This window comes from Ostrinia nubilalis, chromosome 16, assembly GCF_963855985.1.
Source record: "Ostrinia nubilalis chromosome 16, ilOstNubi1.1, whole genome shotgun sequence".
Taxonomy (NCBI): domain Eukaryota; kingdom Metazoa; phylum Arthropoda; class Insecta; order Lepidoptera; family Crambidae; genus Ostrinia; species Ostrinia nubilalis.
The window spans coordinates 13713603-13738634 of record NC_087103.1 but is presented as its reverse complement, the minus strand read 5'-3'; the positions used below and the strand labels follow the sequence as shown (position 1 = coordinate 13738634).

The window sequence follows — 25032 nt, the reverse complement described above, 5'->3', positions numbered from 1 at the left end:
TACATACTCCACGCTGGCCTCACCTCGGCGTCAGTAGTCAGCGGGCTCGGCTCGGGCGAGGCCAGCTGCTTGACCACGGCCAGCACGACGTCCCGCCCGCCCACGGCGCCCAGCACGCCGCGCCCGCCGCCCTGCAGCGGCAGCGACCTCTATACAGAGTACATACTCCACGCTGGCCTCACCTCGGCGTCAGTAGTCAGCGGGCTCGGCTCAGGCGAAGCCAGCTGCTTGACCACGGCCAGCACGACGTCCCGCCCGCCCACGGCGCCCAGCACGCCGCGCCCGCCGCCCTCCAGCGGCAGCGAGCTCCATTCCGACTACATACTCCACGCTGGCCTCACCTCGGCGTCAGTAGTCAGTGGGCTCGGCTCGGGCGAGGCGAGCTGCTTGACCACGGCCAGCACGACGTCCCGCCCGCCCACGGCGCCCAGCACGCCGCGCCCGCCGCCCTCCAGCGGCAGCGAGCTCCATTCCGACTACATACTCCACGCTGGCCTCACCTCGGCGTCAGTAGTCAGTGGGCTCGGCTCGGGCGAGGCGAGCTGCTTGACCACGGCCAGCACGACGTCCCGCCCGCCCACGGCGCCCAGCACGCCGCGCCCGCCGCCCTCCAGCGGCAGCGAGCTCCATTCGAGTACATACTCCACGCTGGCCTCACCTCGGCGTCAGTAGTCAGCGGGCTCGGCTCAGGCGAAGCCAGCTGCTTGACCACGGCCAGCACGACGTCCCGCCCGCCCACGGCGCCCAGCACGCCGCGCCCGCCGCCCTCCAGCGGCAGCGAGCTCCATTCGAGTACATACTCCACGCTGGCCTCACCTCGGCGTCAGTAGTCAGCGGGCTCGGCTCGGGCGAGGCCAGCTGCTTGACCACGGCCAGCACGACGTCCCGCCCGCCCACGGCGCCCAGCACGCCGCGCCCGCCGCCCTCCAGCGGCAGCGAGCTCCATTCCGAGTACATGCCGCCACACTCGTTGTTCTAGACATGTTGACAGACACAGAATTAAAACGGGACTGTTCCCACCTCTGCAACTCCTGTGTAGCCAGGATCTACAGCTTGACCACTAATAAAAACCCAACCAGTGAAGGTCAAGTTGTCATGGGGAAGTTAAACTGTCATTGGACCTGCAATGAAACTAATCAGAAGAACATAGGAGTTTGAAGTTAATAAATGTCTATTTAGACACAGAATTAGTCAGTTGATATCAGGTCGGACTGACGATTTGAGAACCACTAGTTGGTTCCTCTCATCCACTGGACTATTATTTTGAACCCACTTCTAACACATGCAATATAACTTTTGAAATTTTGGAATAGTATAAATTAACATTTAAATGAGCTAATTCACTAATAACAATCATAAACTTTACTAACCATATCACACATTTTTAATAAAAAAATCCTTCACTATAAAGCACATGCACATCAGTAACATAAATAAAGTAACAGAATGTCTGGATTCTGTTTCAGCTTTATCAATTAACAGAACATATGTTTACACAGCCTGTGATAACACATTAACAGTCTTACACACACTTGTAAAGCGGAGGTTAGATAAATTGAAAGCTTTTTATCTAATAGGTACCCATTGTTGCATTTTTTACTATAAAATTATCACTTCACGGGATTTATTCAAGAGGGATAAGCAACCAATGGTGAGCAGGGAACCAGCTTTCCTTCCGTACGTGAAAGGGGTAACGGATAAAATTGGAACAGTACTCAACAAATACTCCATTAAGACTGTATATAGTCCGTTGTCAAAAGTAACGAAGGAAATTCGCTCGCCAAAAGATATTATACCTCTTCAGACGCCGGGTGTCTATAAGATCGATTGCAGCTGTGGTAGTTCTTATATAGGACAAACTAAGCGGTCTATAGCTGAAAGAGTCAAAGAACACATAGCGGCTGTAAAGAACCAACAGACGTGCAAATCTGCGATAGCTGAACATTTGTTAACTTCGGACGTTAATCACTGGATGGAACTTCATGACCCGAAAATCCTCTCAACTGATAGGCATTACCATGTTAGGTTGATACGTGAAGCCATTGAAATTAAAAAGCATAAGAATTTCAATCGAGAAGATGGATTTAACCTATCATCAGCGTGGAATCCGGTGATAACGAAGTACAAATCGCGTTCTAGGCCGTCTCAGAGAAACCCGGACACTGTTAGTGTAGTTTGTCGGACTGACTGTACCACTGACGAAAATATTGTGCAAATGCGGGTGGGTGAAGAAAACTCATCGCGCCGGAGCAGACGACGCCGCATCTCTTCAGTCTGCCCGCGACCATGACTCGTGCAACCGAGCCGAAACGTCGGGAGGGTAAATATTATTTACCGTTAAAATAGATATTGTTGCAATAAATCCCGTGAAGTGATAATTTTATAGGTACCCATTGGCATGTAGGAAATGCAAAAATATTTTGATATTTCTACATATTTCTACATAATAAACTAAACTTTAACATATTAATAAATTGTCTTAGAATGCATATTGCATAAAACAGCTATAATAATTTATAAATACACCAAGTAGCTTTTTAACAACTCATGATGCATATACAATGGATCATCATTGATTTGAATGTACATTTTATTTGTAAGTTGTGTAGCTAATTCAGTTATCCACAAAATCGGAAACTAGATCATCATTAAATTATTGGCTCATACGCACTACAGTAACATGTAGAAGCAAAGTTATAGCTTCATCTGCTGAATTTATTATTAGTGAAATCATTATCAGCATTTATTATTTAAGTTTAACATCTTTGTGTAACAACATGGAGCAATAATTATTCTGTTAGGTGCATGTGGCAAAATTATAATGTAAATATAGCACATACTAGAAAACAAAACAAAAGCATTAATATATCCTGGGAAACACAATGGGAAAATAATTTATAGTTGTGTGTATTCCAATTATTGAACACCTACCAGTAACAATAATAGGGAAAATTATAATCTTAAATATTACAATGAAATATATTAAAAATAGTTCTCAATACAGATTCCCCAACAACATTCAATGTTTAAATGATTGTATTTGTTTACTGAACATTGTAAATAAAGGTCTAAAATATTCTAACAATAATAATTGACCGAATAATACATGTTACTGGATAACTGTAACAGAGGCGAGACTTACCATTCTAGACGTATAAAATATATTTTTTTCCGCATGAATAGCATCGACGTGTCTGCCTCACCTGGTGATTAACTCTATTGAAGATTCCCACATTCATAAATAGAGAGTAACGGTGACGGTCGTCACCAAAATCCTCGCTGCACAATCAAGTACTGTTAGACGCACAGTTTCATCGTACACACGCGGTTGCAAAAGCACAATCAGTGAAAATGCAGTATGAAAACAATGCACTTGAAAATTCTAATAGAATTTAATCTGGAATCTGGATAATTTTTCCAAAAATCCAAAAAATAATCTAAATATTTTTGACAGACGACGCCGTTTGACAGTGACATTTGGTTGGCTGTTTTGACAACGATTAAGTTGTCCGATACAAGCAAGTATCGTTTTACCAAAACGCATACCAAAATGAAAAATCTTTTCTTTGGATGCAGGCAAAACTCATCATTCCTCATAGTATTTTACTGCCTTGCCATCATTAGATTCTTGGGACTCTCTGTCCGATACTCTCGATTTTAAATAAAATTAATCATGATCATGATGATCAATGATGCAACCTATTCTAAATGCATTTCATCACCAACGCATTTCTAGATTATACCAGGTCAACCAGGTGCTTCAACAAACATTTCGAACCAGTGCAGCAGACATGCAAAATCTGGTCTATGATGTTGGTTTGAGAATAAAATAAAGTTTTTAAAAGAATTACAATTATTTATTTTAAAGTCACATTACATAGGTCATTATAACCAAATACTTAAGTAAATACCATAAGTTATTAGTAGCAATCAATTTAAAACTTATGTAATATTAAAATACATGAGTAAATCTAGGTAGAGAGATTACATGCATTTTATTGCACACACATATTACATTTCAGACTAGTATTAATACTAAAAAACAAACTTTTATTTATATTTAAACTGGTTATTGAAATGTTATCAACAAATTACACCAGCAAGATAATTTAAAAAAAGACTAGATTAATATTTGGAAAATTTTGCCAGTCATTGTCATAATTTAATTAGATATGATGCCCAAATCTAATTTAAGTATCTACCAACAGCACCTTCATCAAACAATCACAGAATTTAAAGTAAGAAGTAGTACATAATATTTCTGATGTGGGTATACATTTATGAGCATTTAAAACAAACTCTTCATTCTCAACACTTCTTCCTTCACATGGCAAATTTTAGATCATAATAGGCTTTCCAGGTTGATGATCAAGCTCATTCATCACCTTTTCCACTTAGCCCTTCTGATACTTCTTCATACTTCAGCCTCCACTTGGTAGCTTCTTCTTCCAATTCCTTCACTCTTGATTTCTCTTCTGCCAACAAACTCTTTGTGATTTCTAACTGCTTTTTGGTCTCCTCATGATAATTCTCTCCAGCTGCACGTATAGTATTAGCCGTGGTATTAGCAAGCACAGTGGTCTTTGCTAATTTCACAGCGGCTTCAGCTTCCTTAATAATTCTTTGAGCTTTCAAACTCAGTTCATCCTGAATAATCAGCATATTCACTAAACGACGAATTACGAATGATAAGAAAATTGCAAATCCAGTGATGTAGAAGTTTCTTTGAGCTCTGAATAGCTTGACGCTGCCTTTCATTTCGCTGGCGAAATGTGTATAACTGGCATCTGTGTGAGAGTACTTCCTCATTTCTCTAATGGCGTCCACCAAAAACAGGCACAGAATTCCGAGCAGGCCGTAGAAGTAAATACCCGCGTGCTCCCTGAACATTGCAAACAAACGCGACTTGAAGAACAGATGCCATCGCCGAGGACTAAAGATGGGTAGTATCATCAGCATAACAACTGCAACTTCGAAGTAAAGATAGCCGGCAATAAAGGTCCACTGTATAGACATGTTTAATCAATTTTCAATAGCCTATTACTAATTGGTTAGTTTTCTGCTGATTGTTGTTTTCTCTCCGATTGTTGACACCTTTTTCCAGTAACGTAATTCGTAAAACCAAAGAACTTTCTTGATTTTTTCACAAAAAAACACGCAAGACTTTGTCCATCCGTCACTGTCAGATGGGAAATGTCACGCATAGAGAAAAGTAATACATAGGAAATAGAGAACCCTCTCTGTCAAATTTTTGAACCTACTAATTGACAGCCTGGTGTTAAATTCCCTGTACTTAACCTACGTACGTAACGCTCACATACATACTATTACATAGTCCACGCACACATACATACATAAAGTCCACGCACACATACACACAGTTCACGCACACATAGGCCCTCATAACCTTCAAAGAATTATTGTTTTTTTGATGTACCTACAATGTAGAATTTTTTCAAATCCATTATTTTGAAAATATTTATCTTTATGGTGTACGTATTGTATTATTTTCAAAACAATGGATTTGGAAAAATTCTACATTGCACATGGAAATGCAAATAAACAAAAACTTTTCAATTTAATAATTTTACTTTATTTATGAACACACATAATATTATACACCAAAAGCGTCTTTTCGCAAAGTTTTCAACAACACTAAAAAAGCATTTGTACTTTGAGAAAACTCAGATCACTTGTGAACATAACAGAAAGTTTCTTCGCGATTCACGAAGGAACGAACAAAACTCCGATGAACCAGAACAGCAGCAGGTACGAAGGAATGAACTTGAATTTGACTCGACTCTTCAATACTTTAATAGGGCCACAGAACTCATAAACGATGGCTAAGAAAACAAGAATGCATTCAACCTAACAATAACAACACCGGCCATTTTGGAGGAAAAACAAAGTTGCCATATGTTAAATAGTAATTTCTACTACTCTATTATGTAAATTATAACAAAAAATGTCACCGTTCAGTTTTAAATTAAAACAAATGAATTTCATTTTAAAAAAAGTTTTCACATTGTAATTAACAATATTCTGAAATATATTCTAATTAAGAAAAAAATGAAAATATGAAGGAAACAGGAGCAGCGACATCTAGAGCGTTTTAGGGTAGTTAAAAAGTATTGGAATTTATCGACTGAAGTCGCTGTTTGGAAGCAAGTTTCACTTGGATGATCGTAGTATGGAAGTTTCCGCACCCTGATGTCACGTCATTGCAGGCAAAACGTCAAAAAGACAGCGTCATCTATAGTCTACGGTCAGTCAGTTTATGCCAATTTTGTTTTCCCCCCTGTGATAAAAGGTCACAGCACACTCTGCAACTCTGTGGGTCTAGTCAAAATGCCATCGCAAACCAATAGGAAGTTTTCGCTAATGTCAGTCGCCGCGTCTCCAGTAATTCGATTCGATCGGAAAATGGCAGCCAAAATGCACATTGAACCACCAACGACGCCGCGACGCGGCGATATAAAAGTTCATTCAAAATCGAATAAAAGTTAAAAAATGTCTATAACTTTGCGATTCCTCCTTCTTTTGCTTTATTCCATTCCTTTTTTTGCTTTATTTTTTAAAATTAGTTTCTTCCTGTAAGTTAGTTGATCCCATGCAGCGCGGTTCGTGTCGTGAGTTTGTACTTTGTGCCAGTGCTCTGGGCCTCGATTACGGTCATTTTTAACATCTCCAATCCAAAAAATTACCGTAATCAGGGCTCTGTGCTTTGTGCCAAGGCGCGTAGGTGGGACGATTACATTACGATCCCGATATTTGTGTGCGTTGCAGTCAGTAGGGAGATTTAAAAATTTTCACCCTTTTTGTTTCTCTCACTAGTTCATCATAGACTTTTCCCACAACTTTCCCATTCGTAGTTGTCAAAAACATATGTCAAAATCAAAATTGTCAAATTCGCTTTCGATCCTTGATCATCAATCTTGTGGATAAAATTATGAAATGAGAGCTTTCTTTTAAATAATTTAGATACAATTTTAAACAATGACTAGCATAGAGCTTGATATTTGGCGAGGAGAATGGGGATTAGCATCCATTGATTTGGAATGCCTCAAGGTTTTGGTAAGAAGTTTACATAACCTAGCGTATTATTGTCAACCGGCTCCTGTGAATGGTTTTATTAATTTTGGGTTTTCAAAACATTTTGCAGACTTACATGAAATTTATTGGAGTACCAGTGCGAGTCCGCGAAGCGAATAATCCGTTCTTCACCCCAAAAGGGCGTTTACCAGTTATGAGAGATGGACGTAAAGTTCTTACTAACTTTGAAGAAGTTGTGGAACATTTGAGGTCCTTGGTGAGTATTGTATTTGTAATTCAATTTATACAAAGTTTAATCCTGGTACTACGGAAGCCGTAATAATAAATATTAAATTAAATTAACAATTAGTAAGAGTTGAATATTAAATAGCTATCAAAATCTTACAGCATTATAGCACAGATGTCCACTTAAACACAAAGCAAGCAGCAGAGGCTAGTGCATTTACTCAGTACCTCCGAGATAAGCTGTACCCTGCGTATATGTATGCCTGGTGGGTAGACGAGAAGAACTATGGTGAACTCACACGTCCCACATACGCTAAAGCCCTGAGGATTCCATTTAACTTTTATTACCCTTCGCGGTATCAGAATGCAGCCAAAGAAATGATAGATGCATTATATGGAGAGCATACGGACTTAAAGGAAATAGAAAAGACTGTAAGTTTCATACTGTTTTAAAATTTATACTTCATTCAAATTATTCTGTTTGTTCAAATGATTCTTAAGCTCAAAATTGTCTTAATATTTTCAGATTTACAACGAAGCAGAAAAGTGCCTTAAAACATTGTCAGACCGCCTTGGAGAAAGCGAATATTTCTTTGGTAACAGGCCTTCTTCATTTGACGCAACAGTGTTTGCTTACTTAGCTCCATTAGTTAAAGCTCCTTTCCCCAACTCGTCACTGTCGAACCATGTAAAAGGCATAGCTAACCTGTCTCGGTTTGTTGCAAGGATCAATCAGAAAAACTTCAGGCATGTTACAGATGGTACGTAGTTTTAAAATGTGACATTGTAAATAGGAAAGATTTGACAGTTTGTTTATTTGTATTGAATTGGCTCCGAAACTATTGACCGGTTAGATAAATTCTTTCTCCATTAGAATCCTACATTATCCCTGATAAACATAGGCTATGGAATTTTTATTGGCAGCACGAAGTTCACCATGTGTCAGTTAATTATAAAATAAAATTGATGCAAAAATTATGAATTCCACATTAAAATAATGATGTATAAAACTTGCAGAATATAACAAGCAAAACAAGAAACATTCAACAGGCACACAATCAGAGAGAGAGGCAGCGAACTTCCCTAACCAAACTAGGAACAAGGTCTTGGCAGCTCTCTTCGCTGCCATTGCTATGACTGGTTATGCTGTGGCCAATGGCATGTTCCAAGTGAGTGACTGAAAATCTTTTTGAGTTATGTCACCTTTGTATTTTGCATGTTTACTCTTTTAACTTTTAATGATTTTGCACATTTCTGTTTTGGCTTCTGTTAACTTGATGGTGTGAATTCTGGGCTTATTTGAAATTAATATTTCTGTGATTGAAGGCAAAGAGAGAATTAAAGTACCATAATAATTTATGTTTGTTCAAATACGCCTTGTATTATTTTTTGCATGTTTAATTAGTTACCCTGAAAATAACTACCTTCTAAAGCTTTTATAATATATGCCTGGCTTTGTTTTGTCTGCTGCATTTTATATCTTTTTCCTTGCATGTTGAAAATGTGTTATGTAGTAATGTAGCTAACATGTAATATAACTATTCAACCATTATATCTGCTAATTTTCATGTTTTTATTGTATTAATAACATGAAATGTCTAAAACTAAAATTTATCATTAACCAAATATTTTAACTTTTCCTATATCAAGCCAAAAAATGTGCCCACATTGTGGATATTTTGGTTGAACACTGTTGTATTCTTATTCATTCTCAACAAGACTCATGGACGTTTCTCTGTCCAGGACTTGAAAGATTTCGAACATTCCGGGGATTACAACGAGATGTTTGAGAATGAGGAGGACGACAACTGACGCTGGTGCTTGACTAGCTCGAATGCGCGCGCCAGAACACCGAAGACATAACGTTAGGGTAGATGTTAGGCAACTTCAGGTTTGTTTATGCCTCGAAATGACTGTGAGTTTACTGTACTGTTGTAATTGTAATAGATATAATGTTATTGTTAAACATTTACTGTTATTGCATTTAAATACAGCATCGAAATGATTGTTTTCTGTCTTAATCGTTGTGTATTTGTTACCATGATCGATCATGTTTATATGCTTTTGATTGTTGATAAATTACCTTGGCCAACAATTTTCTCATTTGATTTAGAATTTCAATTTGAAAGTGGACTTCAAAAGCAATATACATTTTAAATGTGATTTTAATAAAGTTGACCAAATTATATACCATATTATTTATTGTTACACCAGCTAGTCTAGGGTAGGTTCATCGCAGCTTTTTGGTGATTAGATTTAGATTTGTGGTTCCTGTAATGATAATGACCAAAAATCCTATGGTGAATTTATGTTTATAACATAGGAGATTTAAGGTGTCAATTCTGAGATATAATTAAATGTTCGTGCGAGAGACGCCGAGCCCTTTGTAAATCCGTCATATCGAATCTTGTCATTAGAACTTCATGGTCATGGTCCATTCTGAAGAATGGACCATAATATTAAGTACTGCATTGTCTAAAATTACCTATATACTGTATCTCAGAATAAGCACCGCTTTGCAAATATGCACTGTAACATATCCAAAGCATTTAGTGGTGTTAGTGAAATTAGTTTGAGGCAGTTTGTGACTGTCAAATGTTTTGCCTGATAAAGTAGCGCAATTTTGTTCTGTGAACGAGGAATGGTTAGTTTTATTTATTCAGTGCATGAATTAAATGCGATTGTGGTATGTTAACATGTATTTTTCTTTCTCCCTTTAAATTGCTATAAATAATTCGAATTGTATTATTTATTTAGTTTTTTGAAATCGATTGGCTATAAAGTGAGTATTGAGAACTATTTTATTTTTTAAGTTTTTGTAACATATACATATTTTATCAAAAATTACAAGCACCTTTCACTATTTCAACATTATGTTATGTATAATGTAAGGAGATCCTCCTCCTTAGGTTACTTGGATCAAAATTTGGTGAAAAGCAAAGGAAAGCTCGTTTTCCCTTCTTTCTATTATAATAATATCACAAGACAACCATTATTATAACATGTTTTTTCACAGCGTTGGTCGACTTGGAGCTGGGAGCGGACGATGCTGCTGAACCGGCTGCGAATCGCCAAGGCACACTTTGACAGGATTAGGAAGATCAGGTCAAATGAAAACAAAGGCTCCGAGAAAAGCAAGTAGATTCTAGAACGGTTATCTACTTATTTGCCTAAAAGACGGTCTCTATATTCTTAGATAGTTTAATTTTTTGTACAAGAAAGAGATACAATGAGAAGAATGCTAAAAGGCCTCAAATGATGTGCAATATTATTGAAAGGAAGACGATTTTGCTTGTGGCAAAAGCTCGGAGTTGTTTCCAAAGTAAGAAACACGTATCTAACAGACTCCTGAAATCTTGTTAATGTGATTCACTATTCAATAATGTATGTAAGCTGCGCCCCAAATGTACCTGATTTTTGTAAATGTAAATAATTTATCTATAAATGTTTGTGCAGATTATTGAATGCGTAGTGGATAGTGGAATGTATCGTTGGTGTAGTGAGTTGGACGTGCCAAGCCAAGGTGTATATCGAGAGAAATAAAAGACATGTTTCAATAATACCGCATTTATTTCTCATGTTTGAACATTTTGCATTTCACGTTGTCAGGTACACTTAACAACAGGCATTGAGACGCTACGTGGGTGGAACTGGGACTACGCCATTAACACTGGGATCCTAGACTGGACATAACCGACATCCTATTCAATGGGATGGCACGACAAATTACCATGGCTGAGACGAATGATATTAGTCACAAAAGCATACCTTCGCTTGTATATATTAATCATATAACAGTTCGTAAAATTATTATTAAACCAATATAATAATTACAATTGACTTACTCTTACAATATTACACTATACACTAAACGTAACAAGTCAACAATTCACTCAGTTATTTCAATTCGTCCAATGGCGGGTAGTTGAAAGATATTTATATCAAAACGTATTGGGCGAGTTAAAATAAATGAGTGGTTTAATACTTTAGTACGACAATGGTTAGCTTCTGGTTTGGGGCATTTTATCTTGCTAGGTAAAATATTTGTCTAAACAAACTTCTAGATTAGAGAAAATACAACCAAGATCAAGACTGGAAGAAATTACTGCGTGTACTTTAGGCAGATTTAGTCTAAATATCGGCATGCGGAATTTAGTTATTTATGTCAAGAAAAAACTACCTAATTTACTAGTTTCTCAGTCACACTAAGGCAATAACGGTTACAATTCTTGAAAATAAAATCCTGAACCAAATAATCGTCAAGACGCTATTTTTGCCAACATGAAATTTTGTAAGTAGATCATGGAGTAATTTGTAGCTCATACCGTGGAGAGGAAGCTCAACAAACCGAAGTAGACAAGAAATGTAATCCTACTTTACTAATGAAAACTTTTTACACCCACTTATCTTTATTTTATCAGTCCTCGTGTGTTCCAAGACACGTAATAACTTGAAGTTATAAAACAAAGATATAAACTATTTGCATTGCAATATAAACGACGCGATATGAAATACAAAATGGTGCTAAAATCTGTATAAATATCAGTTACGAAGAACAATAAAACGTGAATAACTTGGAGCTGCCATATTTACAACAACAATTAAAATAACTTACTGATTTTGGTATCTGTACAAAGGAAATAAATACAACATTAGAAGTAGTGGTAACAGAATAGATTGGGATCAATTACATGGTATACCGCCTATGATTCTATGTGGTCGTATGTCATAAGCTACGTAGAGTAAATTGTGACCATAAACTTTAATACACACACAAACATTATTACCGTATTGGTAACTAGGTATCCAGATTTACATTACACATGCTAAAGGAAGGTTTTTCTACTAATTAAATTATAGCTCATTCAAATACGCAATATTTATTAAATTTTCTTTCAAATCATTTTTAGTTTCTACTGGAATGGCTTTTAGAAATACCTTCAATTGTTAAAATTATACTTCGATTTTAAAAAATAATTTACTCCGTCTTAGAAAAAATAAATGGTTATACCATGTACTATTTTCATAGAATTTACAATACATACATATTTATAAAAAAATATCACTACTTTGTTCTACGGAATATATTGAATCAATTCCTTTTAAATATAACTTACTAAAAATAACTTACTATTTAAAATGTTCGTTTTACAATCAAGCAATTACTATTTCTAATATATGTACATCTTATAAATAAAGGCTATTTTTTTACATAAATATAATGTGAAAATATTTTCAGAAAGACTGAATTATTCATAAAAATCTTACAAAACTGAAAATGCATTAACTAGTGCACGGGCAATTATTCGCCATGTATAGTCAAATACTAATATGTATAATTATCAAGCAGGAAAACATCTTTTATAGTTTAAAATGGAAGTATTTCGCTTTTTAATAACGGGACAACTAATAGGGTGTGTCGCAAGGAGCTCCCGTAGGCCCGTTATGTAAAATGTTGATACATTTACGTAATATTGAATGGCGTGTAAGCCATTTACGTATCTCACTGAACGCATATTGTGTCGCCAGTACTTTATCTAGCTAGAGAAGACCTAACTAAAAGAGCACAACACAATCGTTTAAAAGATTTATACATCGAAACAGTTTATGACGAAATCACAACTAAAGTTATTTAGCATCGTGACAAAAATACTACTACTGGATTTGGCTGGTGAAAGTTAGAACTTGACCATGGATTAAGATTTCCAAAATTAGTTAACTATCGCAACTTCGCAAGATAATAGAGTTCCAAAAATGTCAACTACGTACTTGATAGCAAATCAACTCCAGAAATGTAGTATCACTCTAACATTTCTAGAACTGTTTACACGTTAATGGATGAATCAATTGCTAGTGTTTCGCCAACACAAAAGTGCTATAAAGTTTGGCTGGTGAAAATTAAACCTAACCAAACCAAATATTTCCTATTTGCCATCCATTTTGCTCAAGACATTATTATGACTTACTCGCAGTTAACATTTTTGGAACTGATCAAAAAACAACAACTGATCAATTTAAGACAGCTAATATTTTCAGAACTCATAAATTACCGGCATCCAATCTCACCTATCTTTGTTCATTTGTAATTTCCTGTGTTCATGTCAAATAAATACTTTTTATTTATATTTCCAGTCAAGCTACTCCCACCCGTCAAACCGCCATTGATTTATCATCTCACCTCCCTTTACATGTTAATCGGGCGCGTTCAGCAGCGACTGCGAGTCCAACAATTGTCCCGCGTCGAAGGCAGAGGCGGGCGGCGCGGCAGGCAGGGCGGAGCGCCCCACGCTGAAGGGAAAGAATCGTGGCACTAGTGGAGGAGGCGACGGCGCCGCCTCTTCTGATACTGATTGTCGGTTGTTGAGGATCGAGAGGGAATTCAGCTTCTCGGTTAGCTGGTTGATCTGGAGACAAAGTTGGACTTGTGTCAGATGTCTGGGTGTAGTTCGATAGTTAATTTCGTTAAGGTATTTTTTTGTCAAACAATACAACTAATGCCCGTTAAAAACATCATCATCAATCCCTAATTTTTAAGTGACCCCTACGAGAGCAAAATTCCTGTTATGTGTTATCATAGGGGTCACTTAAAAATTAAGGATTGATGGTGAAAACGGGCAAATCAACTAAGAATAAGGAAGTAAAGAAAGTTTAATAGAAGTTTGTTAATATTTAAAGTTCTAATCCTAAGAAGTTAATGCATTACTAAAAGAGTTAACTTCATTAACTAAAGCTTTTGCCAGCTATGGTCAGTATATTGTGTTCTCTATGCTTATGTCTACTTTCATGCTCTGTGGATGTGCACATGTCCCCTGTGCATGAGTACTTGTCCCCTGAATAAGTGCGCTGCGTGTGAGTAATTGTCCCCTATGAAAGTGCACGTGTCCCCTGAATTTGAGCAGTTGTCCCCTATAAAAGTGCACGTGTCCCCTGGTTTGAGCAGTTGTCCCCTGAGTAAGCGCACGTGTCCCCTGAATTTGAGCAGTTGTCCCCTATGAAAGTGCACATGCCCCTGGTTTGATTAGTTGTCCCCTGAATTTGAGCAGTTGTCCCCTATGAAAAAGCACGTGTCCCCTGAATTTGAGCAGTTGTCCTCTATGAAAGTGCACGTGTCCCCTGGCTTGAACAGTTGTCCCCTGTGTAAGCGCACGTGTCCCCTGAATTTGAGCAGTTGTCCCCAATGAAAGTGCACGTGTCCCCTGGTTTGAGCAGTTGTCTCCTATGAGAGTGCACGTGTCCCATGAATTTGAGCAGTTGTCCCCTATGAAAGTGCACGTGTCCCCTGGTTTGAGCAGTTGTCCCCTATGAAAGTGCACGTGTCCCCTGGGTTGAGCAGTTGTCCCCTATGAAAGTGCACGTGTCCCCTGAATTTGAACGTGTCCCCTGCATTCGAACACGTGTCCCCTGAATTTGAGCAGTTGTCCCCTATGAAAGTGCACGTGTCCCCTGTTTTGACCACATGTCCCCTCTGGCGTGTCATGTCCCCTGTACCTGGTGTCGTGTGCTGGCGTGCCTGACGTGCGCCTGCACGGCGCCCTGGCCGGGCACGTCTAGCGGCGCGAGCCAGCGCTCGTAGCACACGGCCCACAGCTCCACGCCCGCCACGCAGCAGTAAGGCTCTAGCGTCCCCTATGAAAGTGCACATGTCCCCTGGTTTGACCACATGTCCCCTGTGCGTGAGTACTTGTCCCCTGAATAAGTGCGCTGCGTGTAATTGTCCCCTATGAAAGTGCACGTGTCCCCTGGTTTGAGCAGTTGTCCCCTATTAAAGTGCACGTGTCCCCTGGTTTGAGCACGTGTCCCCTGGTTTGAGCACGTGTCCCCTGGTTTGACCAGGTGTCCCCTCTGGCGTGTCATGTCCCCTATATGTCCCATACCTGGTGGCGTGTGCTGGCGTGCCTCACGTGCGCCTGCACGGCGCCCTGGCCGGGCACGTCGAGCGGCGCGAGCCAGCGCTCGTAGCACACAGCCCACAGCTCCACGCCCGCCACGCAGCAGCAAGGCTCTAGCGTCCCCTATGAAAGTGCACGTGTCCCCTGGTTTGACCACATGTCCCCTGTGCGTGAGTACTTGTCCCCTGAATAAGTGCGCTGCGTGTAATTGTCCCCTATGAAAGTGCACGTGTCCCCTGGTTTGAGCAGATGTCCCCTATGAAAGTGCACGTGTCCCCTGGTTTGAGCAGTTGTCCCCTGTGTAAGCGCACGTGTCCCCTGGTTTGAGCAGTTGTCCCCTACGAAAGTGCACGTGTCCCCTGACTTTGAGCAGTTGTCCCCTATGAAAGTGCACGTGTCCCCTGGGTTGAGCAGTTGTCCCCTATGAAAGTGCACGTGTCCCCTGGTTTGAGCACGTGTCCCTCTCTCGTGTGTCATGTCCCCTATATGTCCCATACCTGGTGGCGTGTGCTGGCGTGCCTCACGTGCGCCTGCACGGCGCCCTGGCCGGGCACGTCGAGCGGCGCGAGCCAGCGCTCGTAGCACACAGCCCACAGTTCCACGCCCGCCACGCAGCAGCAAGGCTCTAGCGTCCCCTAAGAAAGTGCACGTGTCCCCTGGTTTGAGCAGTTGTCCCCTATGAAAGTGCACGTGTCCCCTAGTTTGACCTCATGTCCCCTGTACTGTCCCCAATGAAAGTGCACATGTCCCCTGGTTTGACCTCATGTCCCCTGTACTGTCCCCAATGAAAGTGCACATGTCCCCTGGTTTGAGCAGTTGTCCCCTGTGTAAGCGCACGTGTCCCCTGAATTTGAGACTGAGCAGTTGTCCCCAATGAAAGTGCACGTGTCCCCTGGTTTGACCAGGTGTCCCCTCTGGCGTGTCACGTCCCCTATATGTCCCATACCTGGTGGCGTGTGCTGGCGTGCCTGACGTGCGCCTGCACGGCGCCCTGGCCGGGCACGTCGAGCGGCGCGAGCCAGCGCTCGTAGCACACAGCCCACAGCTCCACGCCCGCCACGCAGCAGCAAGGCTCTAACGTCCCCTATGAAAGTGCACGTGTCCCCTGGTTTGACCACATGTCCCCTGTGCGTGAGTACTTGTCCTCTGAATAAGTGCGCTGCGTGTAATTGTCCCCTATGAAAGTGCACATGTCCTCTGGTTTGAGCAGTTGTCCCCTATGAAAGTGCACGTGTCCCCTGTTTTTAGCAGTTGTCCCCCCTGGTTTATCATGTACCCTATATGTATTCTTATTCTTATGTCCCATACCTGGTGGCGTGTGCTGGCGTGCCTGACGTGCGCCTGCACGGCGCCCTGGCCGGGCACGTCGAGCGGCGCGAGCCAGCGCTCGTAGCACACAGCCCACAGCTCCACGCCCGCCACGCAGCAGCAAGGCTCTAGCGTCCCCTATGAAAGTGCACGTGTCCCCTGGTTTGAGCAGTTGTCCCCTATGAAAGTGCACGTGTCCCCTGGTTTGAGCAGTTGTCCCCTATGAAAGTGCACGTGTCCCCTGTTTTGAGCACGTGTCCCCTGAATTTGAGCAGTTGTCCCCTATGAAAGTGCACTTGTCCCCTCGTTTGACCACATGCCCCCTCTGGCGTGTCACGTCCCCTATATGTCCCATACCTGGTGGCGTGTGCTGGCGTGCCTGACGTGCGCTTGCACGGCGCCCTGGCCGGGCACGTCGAGCGGCGCGCCCTATGAAAGTGCACATGTCCCCTGGTTTGAGCAGTTGTCCCCTATGAAAGTGCACATGTCCCCTGAATTTGAGCAGTTGTCCCCTATAAAAGTGCACGTGTCCCCTGGTTTGAGCAGTTGTCCCCTGTGTAAGCGCACGTGCCCCCTGGTTTAAGCAGTTGTCCCCTATGAAAGTGCACGTTTCCCCTGACTTTGAGCAGTTGTCCCCTATGAAAGTGCACGTGTCCCCTGGTTTGAGCAGTCCCCTACGAAAGTGCACATATCCCCTGGTTTGAGCAGTTGTCCCCTGTGTAAGCGCACGTGTCCCCTGAATTTGAGACTGAGCAGTTGTCCCCTGTGTAAGCGCACGTGTCCCCTATGAAAGTGCACGTGTCCCCTAGTTTGACCACATGTCCCCTGTACCTGGTGGCGTGTGCTGGCGTGCCTGACGTGCGCCTGCACGGCGCCCTGGCCGGGCACGTCGAGCGGCGCGAGCCAGCGCTCGTAGCACACCGCCCACAGCTCCACGCCCGCCACGCAGCAGCAAGGCTCTAGCGTCCCCTATGAAAGTGCACGTGTCCCCTGGTTTGACCACATGTCCCCTGTGCGTGAGTACTTGTCCCCTGAATAAGTGCGCTGCGTGTAATTGTCCCCTATGAAAGTGCACGTGTCCCCTGGTTTGAGCAGTTGTCCCCTATGAAAGTGCACGTGTCCCCTCTGGCGTGTCATGTCCCCTATATGTCACGTATACCTGGTGGCGTGTGCTGGCGTGCCTGACGTGCGCCTGCACGGCGCCCTGGCCGGGCACGTCGAGCGGCGCGAGCCAGCGCTCGTAGCACACGGCCCACAGCTCCACGCCCGCCACGCAGCAGCACGGCTCCAACCTGTCTAGCCGCGACGGCTGTGACGCACCTGTAAAATAAAAAAGATATGACGTCACAAACTAAATTAAAAAAAAATCAATTATACGATGTCAAAATCATCATCATCATCATTTCAGCCATAAAACGTCCACTGCTGAACATAGGCCTCCCCCAATGCTTTCCATGTTGCCCGGTTGGTAGCGGCCTGCGATGTCAAAGTGCCTTCATGTTTCTTGTTCACACTGCTTATGGCATATCCACACGTCGCCGGTTTTGCCTCAGACTTTCAGACAACCTTGCTAGAAAAAGATGCACGGCCGATATGTGGATACACCATTAGTGTGATACAAATAAACGAAACAGGCTGATTAAATCCAAGGAGATGTAGCGCAACAGCGTCGGTGTCGCATTGGCCGATTCGAAATCCGAGAAACGTGGGCTCGATGGACTCTACTGATGAACCTAAATACATTTAACCAAGCACTAACCTCTTATAATAAAAAAAAATTACATTATACACTTGCGAGCAAAAGTATGGAATCACTTACATGAAGTTGTTTCCACGCGATCTTGTGAACTAACGAATTTGTTAGTAACAAAAAAAAGTGGCACCATTTTAAAGATTAAACTTTTAACTTTAAATTGATACCAAATTCATTTAAATCACACCAGTATTTAAAAAGATATCCCGGCTGATGTAAAGAAGTAAGGAAAAAGACATGTATCAACTGTTTGATACGTCGCGAGTTGCGGCCTATTTACCCCCTATAAAAGCACGTGTTTTCGGATTTTTGCTTTCACACGTTGATACTTACACATCTCCGCTTCTTTTGACAATTTACCTGGGATTCTACACCATCAGAAGCAGCACAAATCGTTGCATTATTGCAAGAAGGGCTCAGCCAGCGGGCTGTAGCACGTCAGCTCCACATAAGCCAGTCTTGGGTTTCTAAAGTTTTAAGACGCTTTCAGGAGACTGGTGGCTTTATCCCGAGACCAAGTTCTGAACAGCGCCGGTGCACATCGCAGAGGGATGACCGTTTTTTCATGTCAAACTCTCTATGAAATCGTTATTTCACTGATATCGACGTCCAGCAAGAGCCCAGAAATGTTTGTAGGATAGCTGTTAGCGAGTGGACAGTACGTCTAAGATATGAGCAATAGAATTTGACTCCAAAAAGGTCTGCCACAGGCTCAAAACTGACGGCAAGTCACCGACTAGCACGCTTTCAATTAGCTCGCACTTATTTTGATGGGAAGGCGAGTAATGGAGGCGAGTTTTGTTCTCCGATGAATGCAGACTGTGTTTGCAGTGCAGCAGTCGAAGAGGTCGGGTCTATAGGCGGCCTGGGGAGAGATTTGTGCAGTGCTGATTCGCTGAAACCGTGGCTTATAGGGGTGGCTTGCTCGACTTCCCATCGAGATGTGTACGAGCAAATTGAAAGCGTGCTTATCGGTGACCTGCCGTCAGTTTCGAGCCCGTGGCAGGCCTTTTTGGAGTCAAATTCTATTGCTTATATCTTAGACGAACTGTCCACTTGCTAACAGCTATCCTACGAACATTTCTGAGCTCTTGCTGGACGTCGATACCAGTCAAATGACGATTTTATAGAGAGGTTGACATGAAAAAACGGTCATCCCTCTGCGATGTGCACCGGTGCTGTTCAGAACTTGGTCTCGGGATAAAGCCACCAGCCTCCCGAAAGCGTCTTAAAACTTTCGAAACCCAGGACTGGCTTAGGTATGTGGAGCTGACGTGCGACAGCCCGCTGGCTGAGCTCTTCTTGCAATAGTGCAATGATTTGTGCTGCTTCTGAAGGTGTAGAATCCCAGGTAAAGTGTCAAAAGAAGCGGAGATGTGTAAGGATCAACGTGTAAAAGCAAAATTCGAAAACACGTGCTTTTATAGGGGGTAAATAGGCCGCAACTCGCGACGTATCAAAGAGTGGATACATGTCTTTTTCCTTACTTCGTCACATTAACCGGGATATCTTTTTAAATACTGATGTGATTTAAATAAATTTGGTATCAATTTAAAGTTAAAAGTTTAATCTTTAAAATGGTGCCACTTTTTTTGTTACTAACAAATTCGTTAGTACACAAGATCGCGTGGAAACAACTTCATGTAAGTGATTCCATAGTTTTGCTCGCGAGTGTAGTTAAAGTGACGTTTAGTATGTAAATGTCACTTTAAAACAAAGTTCCACTAGGGTGTAACTTTTTATTAATAAGGGGGAATACACAAATTACTAATTATTAAAAGTTACAAAAAAACAAGTTTTATTTGCATTATAAAAAAAACCTACCGCGAAATCCTTCAATAAAATAAATAAAAAAAGTATATCAATAGCAGCATTACTCACCAGCCATCCTGTGCGCGGGCGCAGCAAGCGAAGAAACTCCATACAGCGGGTTGTGGAATAGCGCGCGGTCCGCGTCCGAAAACTGCTCGCCCCAGTCCCACACCGGCCGCTGGATCAGGCTCTGTGATGACAAATGCTCGTATTATTCAGATTTTACTTATACAGGGTTTTAGGTAAATGGGTATATGAGCCGACACTAGCCCATGGTAACATATGCATATAAATGGTATGGTGAAGTCAGAAATTTCATATCATCATTTGAATTTTTTAAATGTTCATACAAAATAAAATGTATAAAATCAAATTTGTATGAAAATTAAAATAACTAAAATAAAGATATCAATTTTCTGACTTCACCATACCATTTATATGCCCATGCTAACATAGGCTAGTGTCGGCTCATATACCCATTTACCTAACACCCTGTATATTGAGGAGTGGCAGTGAACAGGGCACATAGTTCGTAAAACTGATGGCAGATGGGACAGAAGTTTTGGAGTGGCGGCCTCCGACCTCGGGTCGGAAGACGTAGTATGGGCGATCTGGTGAGGGATGCACGCAGCGCAGGATCGGTCGTTGTGGAAATCTTTGGGTTAGTTTTTTGTCCAGCAGTGGACGTCATTTGACTGAAACGAGTGTTCATACAGGGCGTGGTTTTGTATAACAACGCCCATCTCAGGGGTAGTATACACGACACTGAAGCAAAAAAAAAAAAAAAAAGTTAACAAAAATTTACATGGACAAATCCATGGAATCAGAAAAATGGTATTATTACGCGGGCGAGCTATCGGTCAATCCTCCCGCTCTCTCGGGGCGGCGGCCGCGTGGGTCCGTGTAGCGGGGCACGCGGGGGTGGTGCGGGCGGTAACAAGCGCCGTCTTGAAAGTTTTAGGAGACGTTTGAACAAAGTTTTTTTTACTAATAAAGCAGTAGTTAAAATTGTATTTTTTTTCTTGTAATTACTTTCATGTATACTACCACCACCCCTGAGATGGGCGTTGTTTTACAAAACCACACCCTGTATTATGAAGGTATACCTATTTTAGATGGTTATATTCGTTGCGTTTTGGGTTTGCACATTAATCTTTTAACCGGTGTCATTTAAAAACTTAACATGTGCTACTAAAAACAACTTGTGCTATGAAAAACTTAATATTACTAAAACCTACCTTGCCAACAGCCAGCTCCCTATCCCTAGGGCAGTTAAACAGGAACGTGTCAAACAGATGATTATGCACGCAGTCCCACAGCGTGGTCAGATACGTCTCGCTGAAGGCAAAGGCTGCCGGGAACTGTTGCGTCAGCTGCCACACGCAGTCCAGGAACAGAAGGAATACTGGAGCAGTCTGCGCCGCGCTGGTTTCTTTGCTCTCTTTGGGACTGCCGGGACGAGGGAGCCCAAGCCTTGAAAAAAAAAACCTTATTCAGTATTTGTATCTTGGTTGAAAAAAGTTGAAATGAAATGTGATTGGGATCTGCTTTTGAGTACTATGTAACTTGAGTCGAGAGATCCCACTCTTACATAACAGTCTCAGTCAGTCAGTTATCAGTCTGGGAAGGAATTCATCATGTCATGTGCTGCGATAAAAGTCAACTCGATCGAAGTCTTTTATGGAGAGTAGTTGTTTGAGGCGGTGCTTTATCACAGCCACGCCTCCTTACACCAACAATCAAGAAGTCATCATCAGGTCATTAACGCCCGTATTCACAAACATTACTATTAGGTCTCACAGTGCGCGTGGACGCACAGGGTGACACACGAACCAATCACAGAGCTCTATTTAACGCTGTGCGTTCGATTTGCTGTGGCGTTAGATGATCGCGTTAAAACAATCAGCTCATCAACCGCCACGCGTCGCGGGCCTCGCGTTACCTGTCGCAGAAGGGGTGTCCGAGCGCGAGCCACTCCTTCTGCACGAGCGACTGGAAGCCGGCGATGCTGCGGCAGTGCGGGTCCAGCAGCAGCTGCGTCAGGCACGACACCACCGCGCAGTAGTCCACGCCATCGCCTGCAGATTGCATTATTTTACATTATAATATGTCAAAAAACATAACCCTCCTTCAGGCGTAGTGTGGTGGGTGAGATTCCCCATAGACTAAAGCCCGGTCCGTGAGCACGTAGAATTTTGTCCAATGACCCCTAGCTACTCATCCTTATCGCTCGCGCGTAATTATATTGCTGTCGCGACTGTGCGACTGGCACCCGCAGTGAGTGTGCGAGCGCGATAGCAACATAATTACGCGCGAGCGATAAGGATGGGTAGCTAGGGGTCATTGGACAAAATTCTACGTGCTCACGGACCAGACTACAGTCGATTACATTATTTTACATTATATGTCAGCAAACATCATAACCCTTCTTCTGGCGTAGTTGTGGGTGAGTCTCCGTAGCCGATTTTCATAGGCCGATAGTTTGTTCGGCTTTTAATTTCTATGAGGAATCGGCCTTATACCAAATCGTGCACTTCACACATTTTCATAGTGATAGATACAATGCAGCCTTAAACTACCGGCCGACAAGTCTTGTTTAGTCTGCGGGGTCTTAAAATAATTAAAGACTTGCTTCAAAGACAAAAGATAACTAGACAGATTGGCCGGTAGCTTGTTTGGGACTTACGTATCAGTTAAGCTACAAATGTTGGTTCCACAAATCAGATCGACAGTTAAATGTGATAATGAAGTGTAATGGTAGTGGTGCGGGAGAGGTAATTTTGACACAATAGAACTGCCACTGTAACAAGTCTGAAGTTTTGTGGCATTTGATGTAACAAAACACTGGATCCCGTGACTATTGAAGTCTCTCACTCACCTTCTTGTAACACTGTGGTGACATTGTCAGCTAGATGCGCAGCCGCGTCGTTGGCGAACGCGAGGCAGTTGGCCACGTAGCGCAGCCACCGGCTCGACTCCAGGTACGTGTAGTATTGCGAGTCTTGCATCTGCAAACATGTGCGAAATAAATACCAGACAGCGTCATCTAGTGTCAAATTTAACAAAGCTTGAACTAACATTATTATAACTGGTACATTTGTCATTGGGGTCTTGCATAACACTTGTTGGCTTATTTTAGATATGTCTGTAAATAAGTCACATTCATACACTTCGTGTGATAAATAAGTTAACTAATACAAAAATAATTGTTGTACTGTAAGGGGACAAAGCTCGCATCATTATTATTATCTGGCTGACCACAATAATTATGAAATATTGCTCGTAAGCCTCTTTGTTTACACAGTATACTTCTTATATGACTATAGTCCATTCAGCGTAAGATGGTGATTATGACAGTTCTATTTAGTGAGGCGCTCCTTATAAACCTAATCGATATTTTTTAGAATCGAGAATATTTTCTATATAAGGTGTTATTTTTTGTACTGATCATACTTTACCAACGCATCTAATAAAATCATACAAATACAACCCAAGTGTTTTTAAAAAAAAATTCAGGCTAGTTTTCGAGTAAAACGACAAAGAATGTTTCGAAAAAAATAAAAAATAAATCATCCTTTGAGCGCGGTGAGTATTCGTTTGTACGCACTATCGTAGTAGCCGGCCGAGGGCAACGACCACTGCCACGTGCCGCGCCGCGTGAGTCGGCCATATTGATATCGCTGCCAGTCGCTCCGCGCCCACAGCCCGCGCCGAGCCGCCGATCGGCATGCGGGAGCGCAACAACATAAATAATCGTCCCAGTCCGTCCAATGCGCCCAAACGTATTGCAGTGTATGTGTGGTTTATTACAATGCCGCGCTTGATCAATAACAAAACGCAGGTGAAATTATGTTTCGGGCACACTAACTGGCCGACGAGAAACATTGACGAGTCGAAAACCTTCATACCTTGCTTGTTTGGAGCCGCGCAGCGCTTCAGGGAGCGCAGCCGTATCCTGACTTGACGAGATTCCGTGCGCTTCGAGGACGAAGTTCTGGATTTCAATTTCAATCACCGGCACAGTGCTGGCGGTACCCAGATGCGAGCGCCGCAGACGGCGGCTTTTGCGTAGAAATACGGAATGCCTTATCAAGGAGTTGTTGCCAGAGGGCCACGACCGCGACCTAGTTCTATCGATGGTTATTGCGGAAGTCTACCTAGGTACATACCTACAGTGTGATTTGGACAGATGAGTGCTTGTTTACGCGAAAGGGACTTTTTCCGTAAAAAAGTTAGTGCGCGAATTGTGAATACAACATCCGACGTGGTGTCTAGTGAACAGCAAGCAAGTGTGCAGCCCGAAAGCATTACCTCAATTCGATCGTGGCTAGATTAGACAGTGCAAGACAGTGTTTACGTGAACATTCAACAAAGGCTTGACGTTCAAAATGTATTGTGATTAGTGTAATAATAACCTAGGAACTTTAAATAACAACATTCAAAATAGGTAAATGTGTGAATAAGTAAAATCAATGAATCTAAAGTGTGATGGCAAATCATAATTTAGGAATTAAAACCAGGAAAATTGATCAGTGAGTTTTATTTACAACACATTCATATTCAATATTAGGGTGCATTTCCACTGAAGCGAAGCGAAGTAGTAATAGGTATGTACCTATCAATTTTTTATTACGTCTCTAAATAAATTGCGTAGGCATTACGAAACCGTAGATATTGAATTCCAATTTCTATCCTTTTTTAAATTTCTAGTTTAACGCGGATGATTCGCCTCGGTTCGTTGGAAAAGTCCCCCGCTATTACACTAATGAAAATACACTTATTTACCTACTTATGTAGCTAGATTTTGTTTCTCCCAGCGCGTAGTACCTATTAACATGACGTAACATCGTACATACTCACGAGTGATAATTTTTGGTAACGTAGGTTTAGTGTAATCTAACCTTTATGTGTGTGAACGTTGAATGAATGCGCGCGGCCATTGTTCGTACTCGTATGAATGAAATGAGTAAAGAAAGAGAGAGAGGCAGTGAG

General features: G+C 42.1%; 4 protein-coding genes across 5 annotated transcripts in view; 1 reads left to right on the top strand and 3 right to left on the bottom strand.

The window, feature by feature from the left end:
• LOC135079567 (uncharacterized) overlaps positions 1-798 on the bottom strand; it is a 55925-nt gene extending 55127 nt beyond the window's left edge. The window contains exons 1-4 of the mRNA XM_063974219.1: positions 740-798; positions 501-648; positions 183-317; positions 24-131 (exon numbers count right to left, since the gene is read on the bottom strand). Of these exons, the coding sequence (XP_063830289.1) occupies positions 24-131; positions 183-317; positions 501-648; positions 740-798 (450 nt within the window). The remainder of the gene's footprint in view (positions 1-23; positions 132-182; positions 318-500; positions 649-739) is intronic.
• A 3043-nt stretch (positions 799-3841) lies between these two features.
• LOC135079178 (B-cell receptor-associated protein 31-like) lies at positions 3842-5190 on the bottom strand. Its single transcript, XM_063973767.1, has one exon. The coding sequence runs from the start codon at positions 5014-5016 to the stop codon at positions 4375-4377; it is 642 nt and encodes a 213-aa protein (XP_063829837.1). The 5' UTR covers positions 5017-5190; the 3' UTR covers positions 3842-4374.
• A 1561-nt stretch (positions 5191-6751) lies between these two features.
• LOC135079426 (metaxin-1) lies at positions 6752-10779 on the top strand. Of its 2 annotated transcripts, none has more exons than XM_063974083.1 (6): positions 6752-7074; positions 7163-7309; positions 7441-7710; positions 7805-8039; positions 8296-8447; positions 10295-10779. In XM_063974083.1, the coding sequence occupies exons 1-6, from the start codon at positions 6997-6999 to the stop codon at positions 10418-10420; spliced, it is 1008 nt and encodes a 335-aa protein (XP_063830153.1). In that variant the 5' UTR covers positions 6752-6996; the 3' UTR covers positions 10421-10779. The 2 variants fall into 2 exon arrangements, with proteins under 2 accessions (XP_063830153.1, XP_063830155.1); XM_063974085.1 differs by lacking the exon at positions 10295-10779 and adding an exon at positions 9022-9973 and having other exon boundaries at positions 6777-7074.
• Positions 10780-10829: 50 nt separating this feature from the next.
• The window catches only part of LOC135079427 (myotubularin-related protein 10-B), a 49787-nt gene continuing 35584 nt past the window's right edge, over positions 10830-25032 (bottom strand). The window contains exons 7-12 of the mRNA XM_063974086.1: positions 22919-23048; positions 21983-22118; positions 21279-21513; positions 20110-20230; positions 17635-17795; positions 10830-13682 (exon numbers count right to left, since the gene is read on the bottom strand). Coding sequence (XP_063830156.1) covers positions 13470-13682; positions 17635-17795; positions 20110-20230; positions 21279-21513; positions 21983-22118; positions 22919-23048 — 996 coding nt within the window. The 3' untranslated portion in view covers positions 10830-13469. The remainder of the gene's footprint in view (positions 13683-17634; positions 17796-20109; positions 20231-21278; positions 21514-21982; positions 22119-22918; positions 23049-25032) is intronic.

What these genes read in the sequence shown, in the direction of transcription:
- LOC135079178 (XM_063973767.1), bottom strand. Translation starts at nt 5,016, where the DNA reads ATGTCTATACAGTGGACCTTTATTGCCGGCTATCTTTACTTCGAAGTT.
- LOC135079426 (XM_063974083.1), top strand. Translation starts at nt 6,997, where the DNA reads ATGACTAGCATAGAGCTTGATATTTGGCGAGGAGAATGGGGATTAGCA. An exon ending in TAAAGGAAATAGAAAAGACT is followed by an intron (nt 7,711 to 7,804) that starts GTAAGTTTCATA and finishes TAATATTTTCAG; the next exon opens with ATTTACAACGAAGCAGAAAA. An exon ending in CTTCAGGCATGTTACAGATG is followed by an intron (nt 8,040 to 8,295) that starts GTACGTAGTTTT and finishes TAAAACTTGCAG; the next exon opens with AATATAACAAGCAAAACAAG.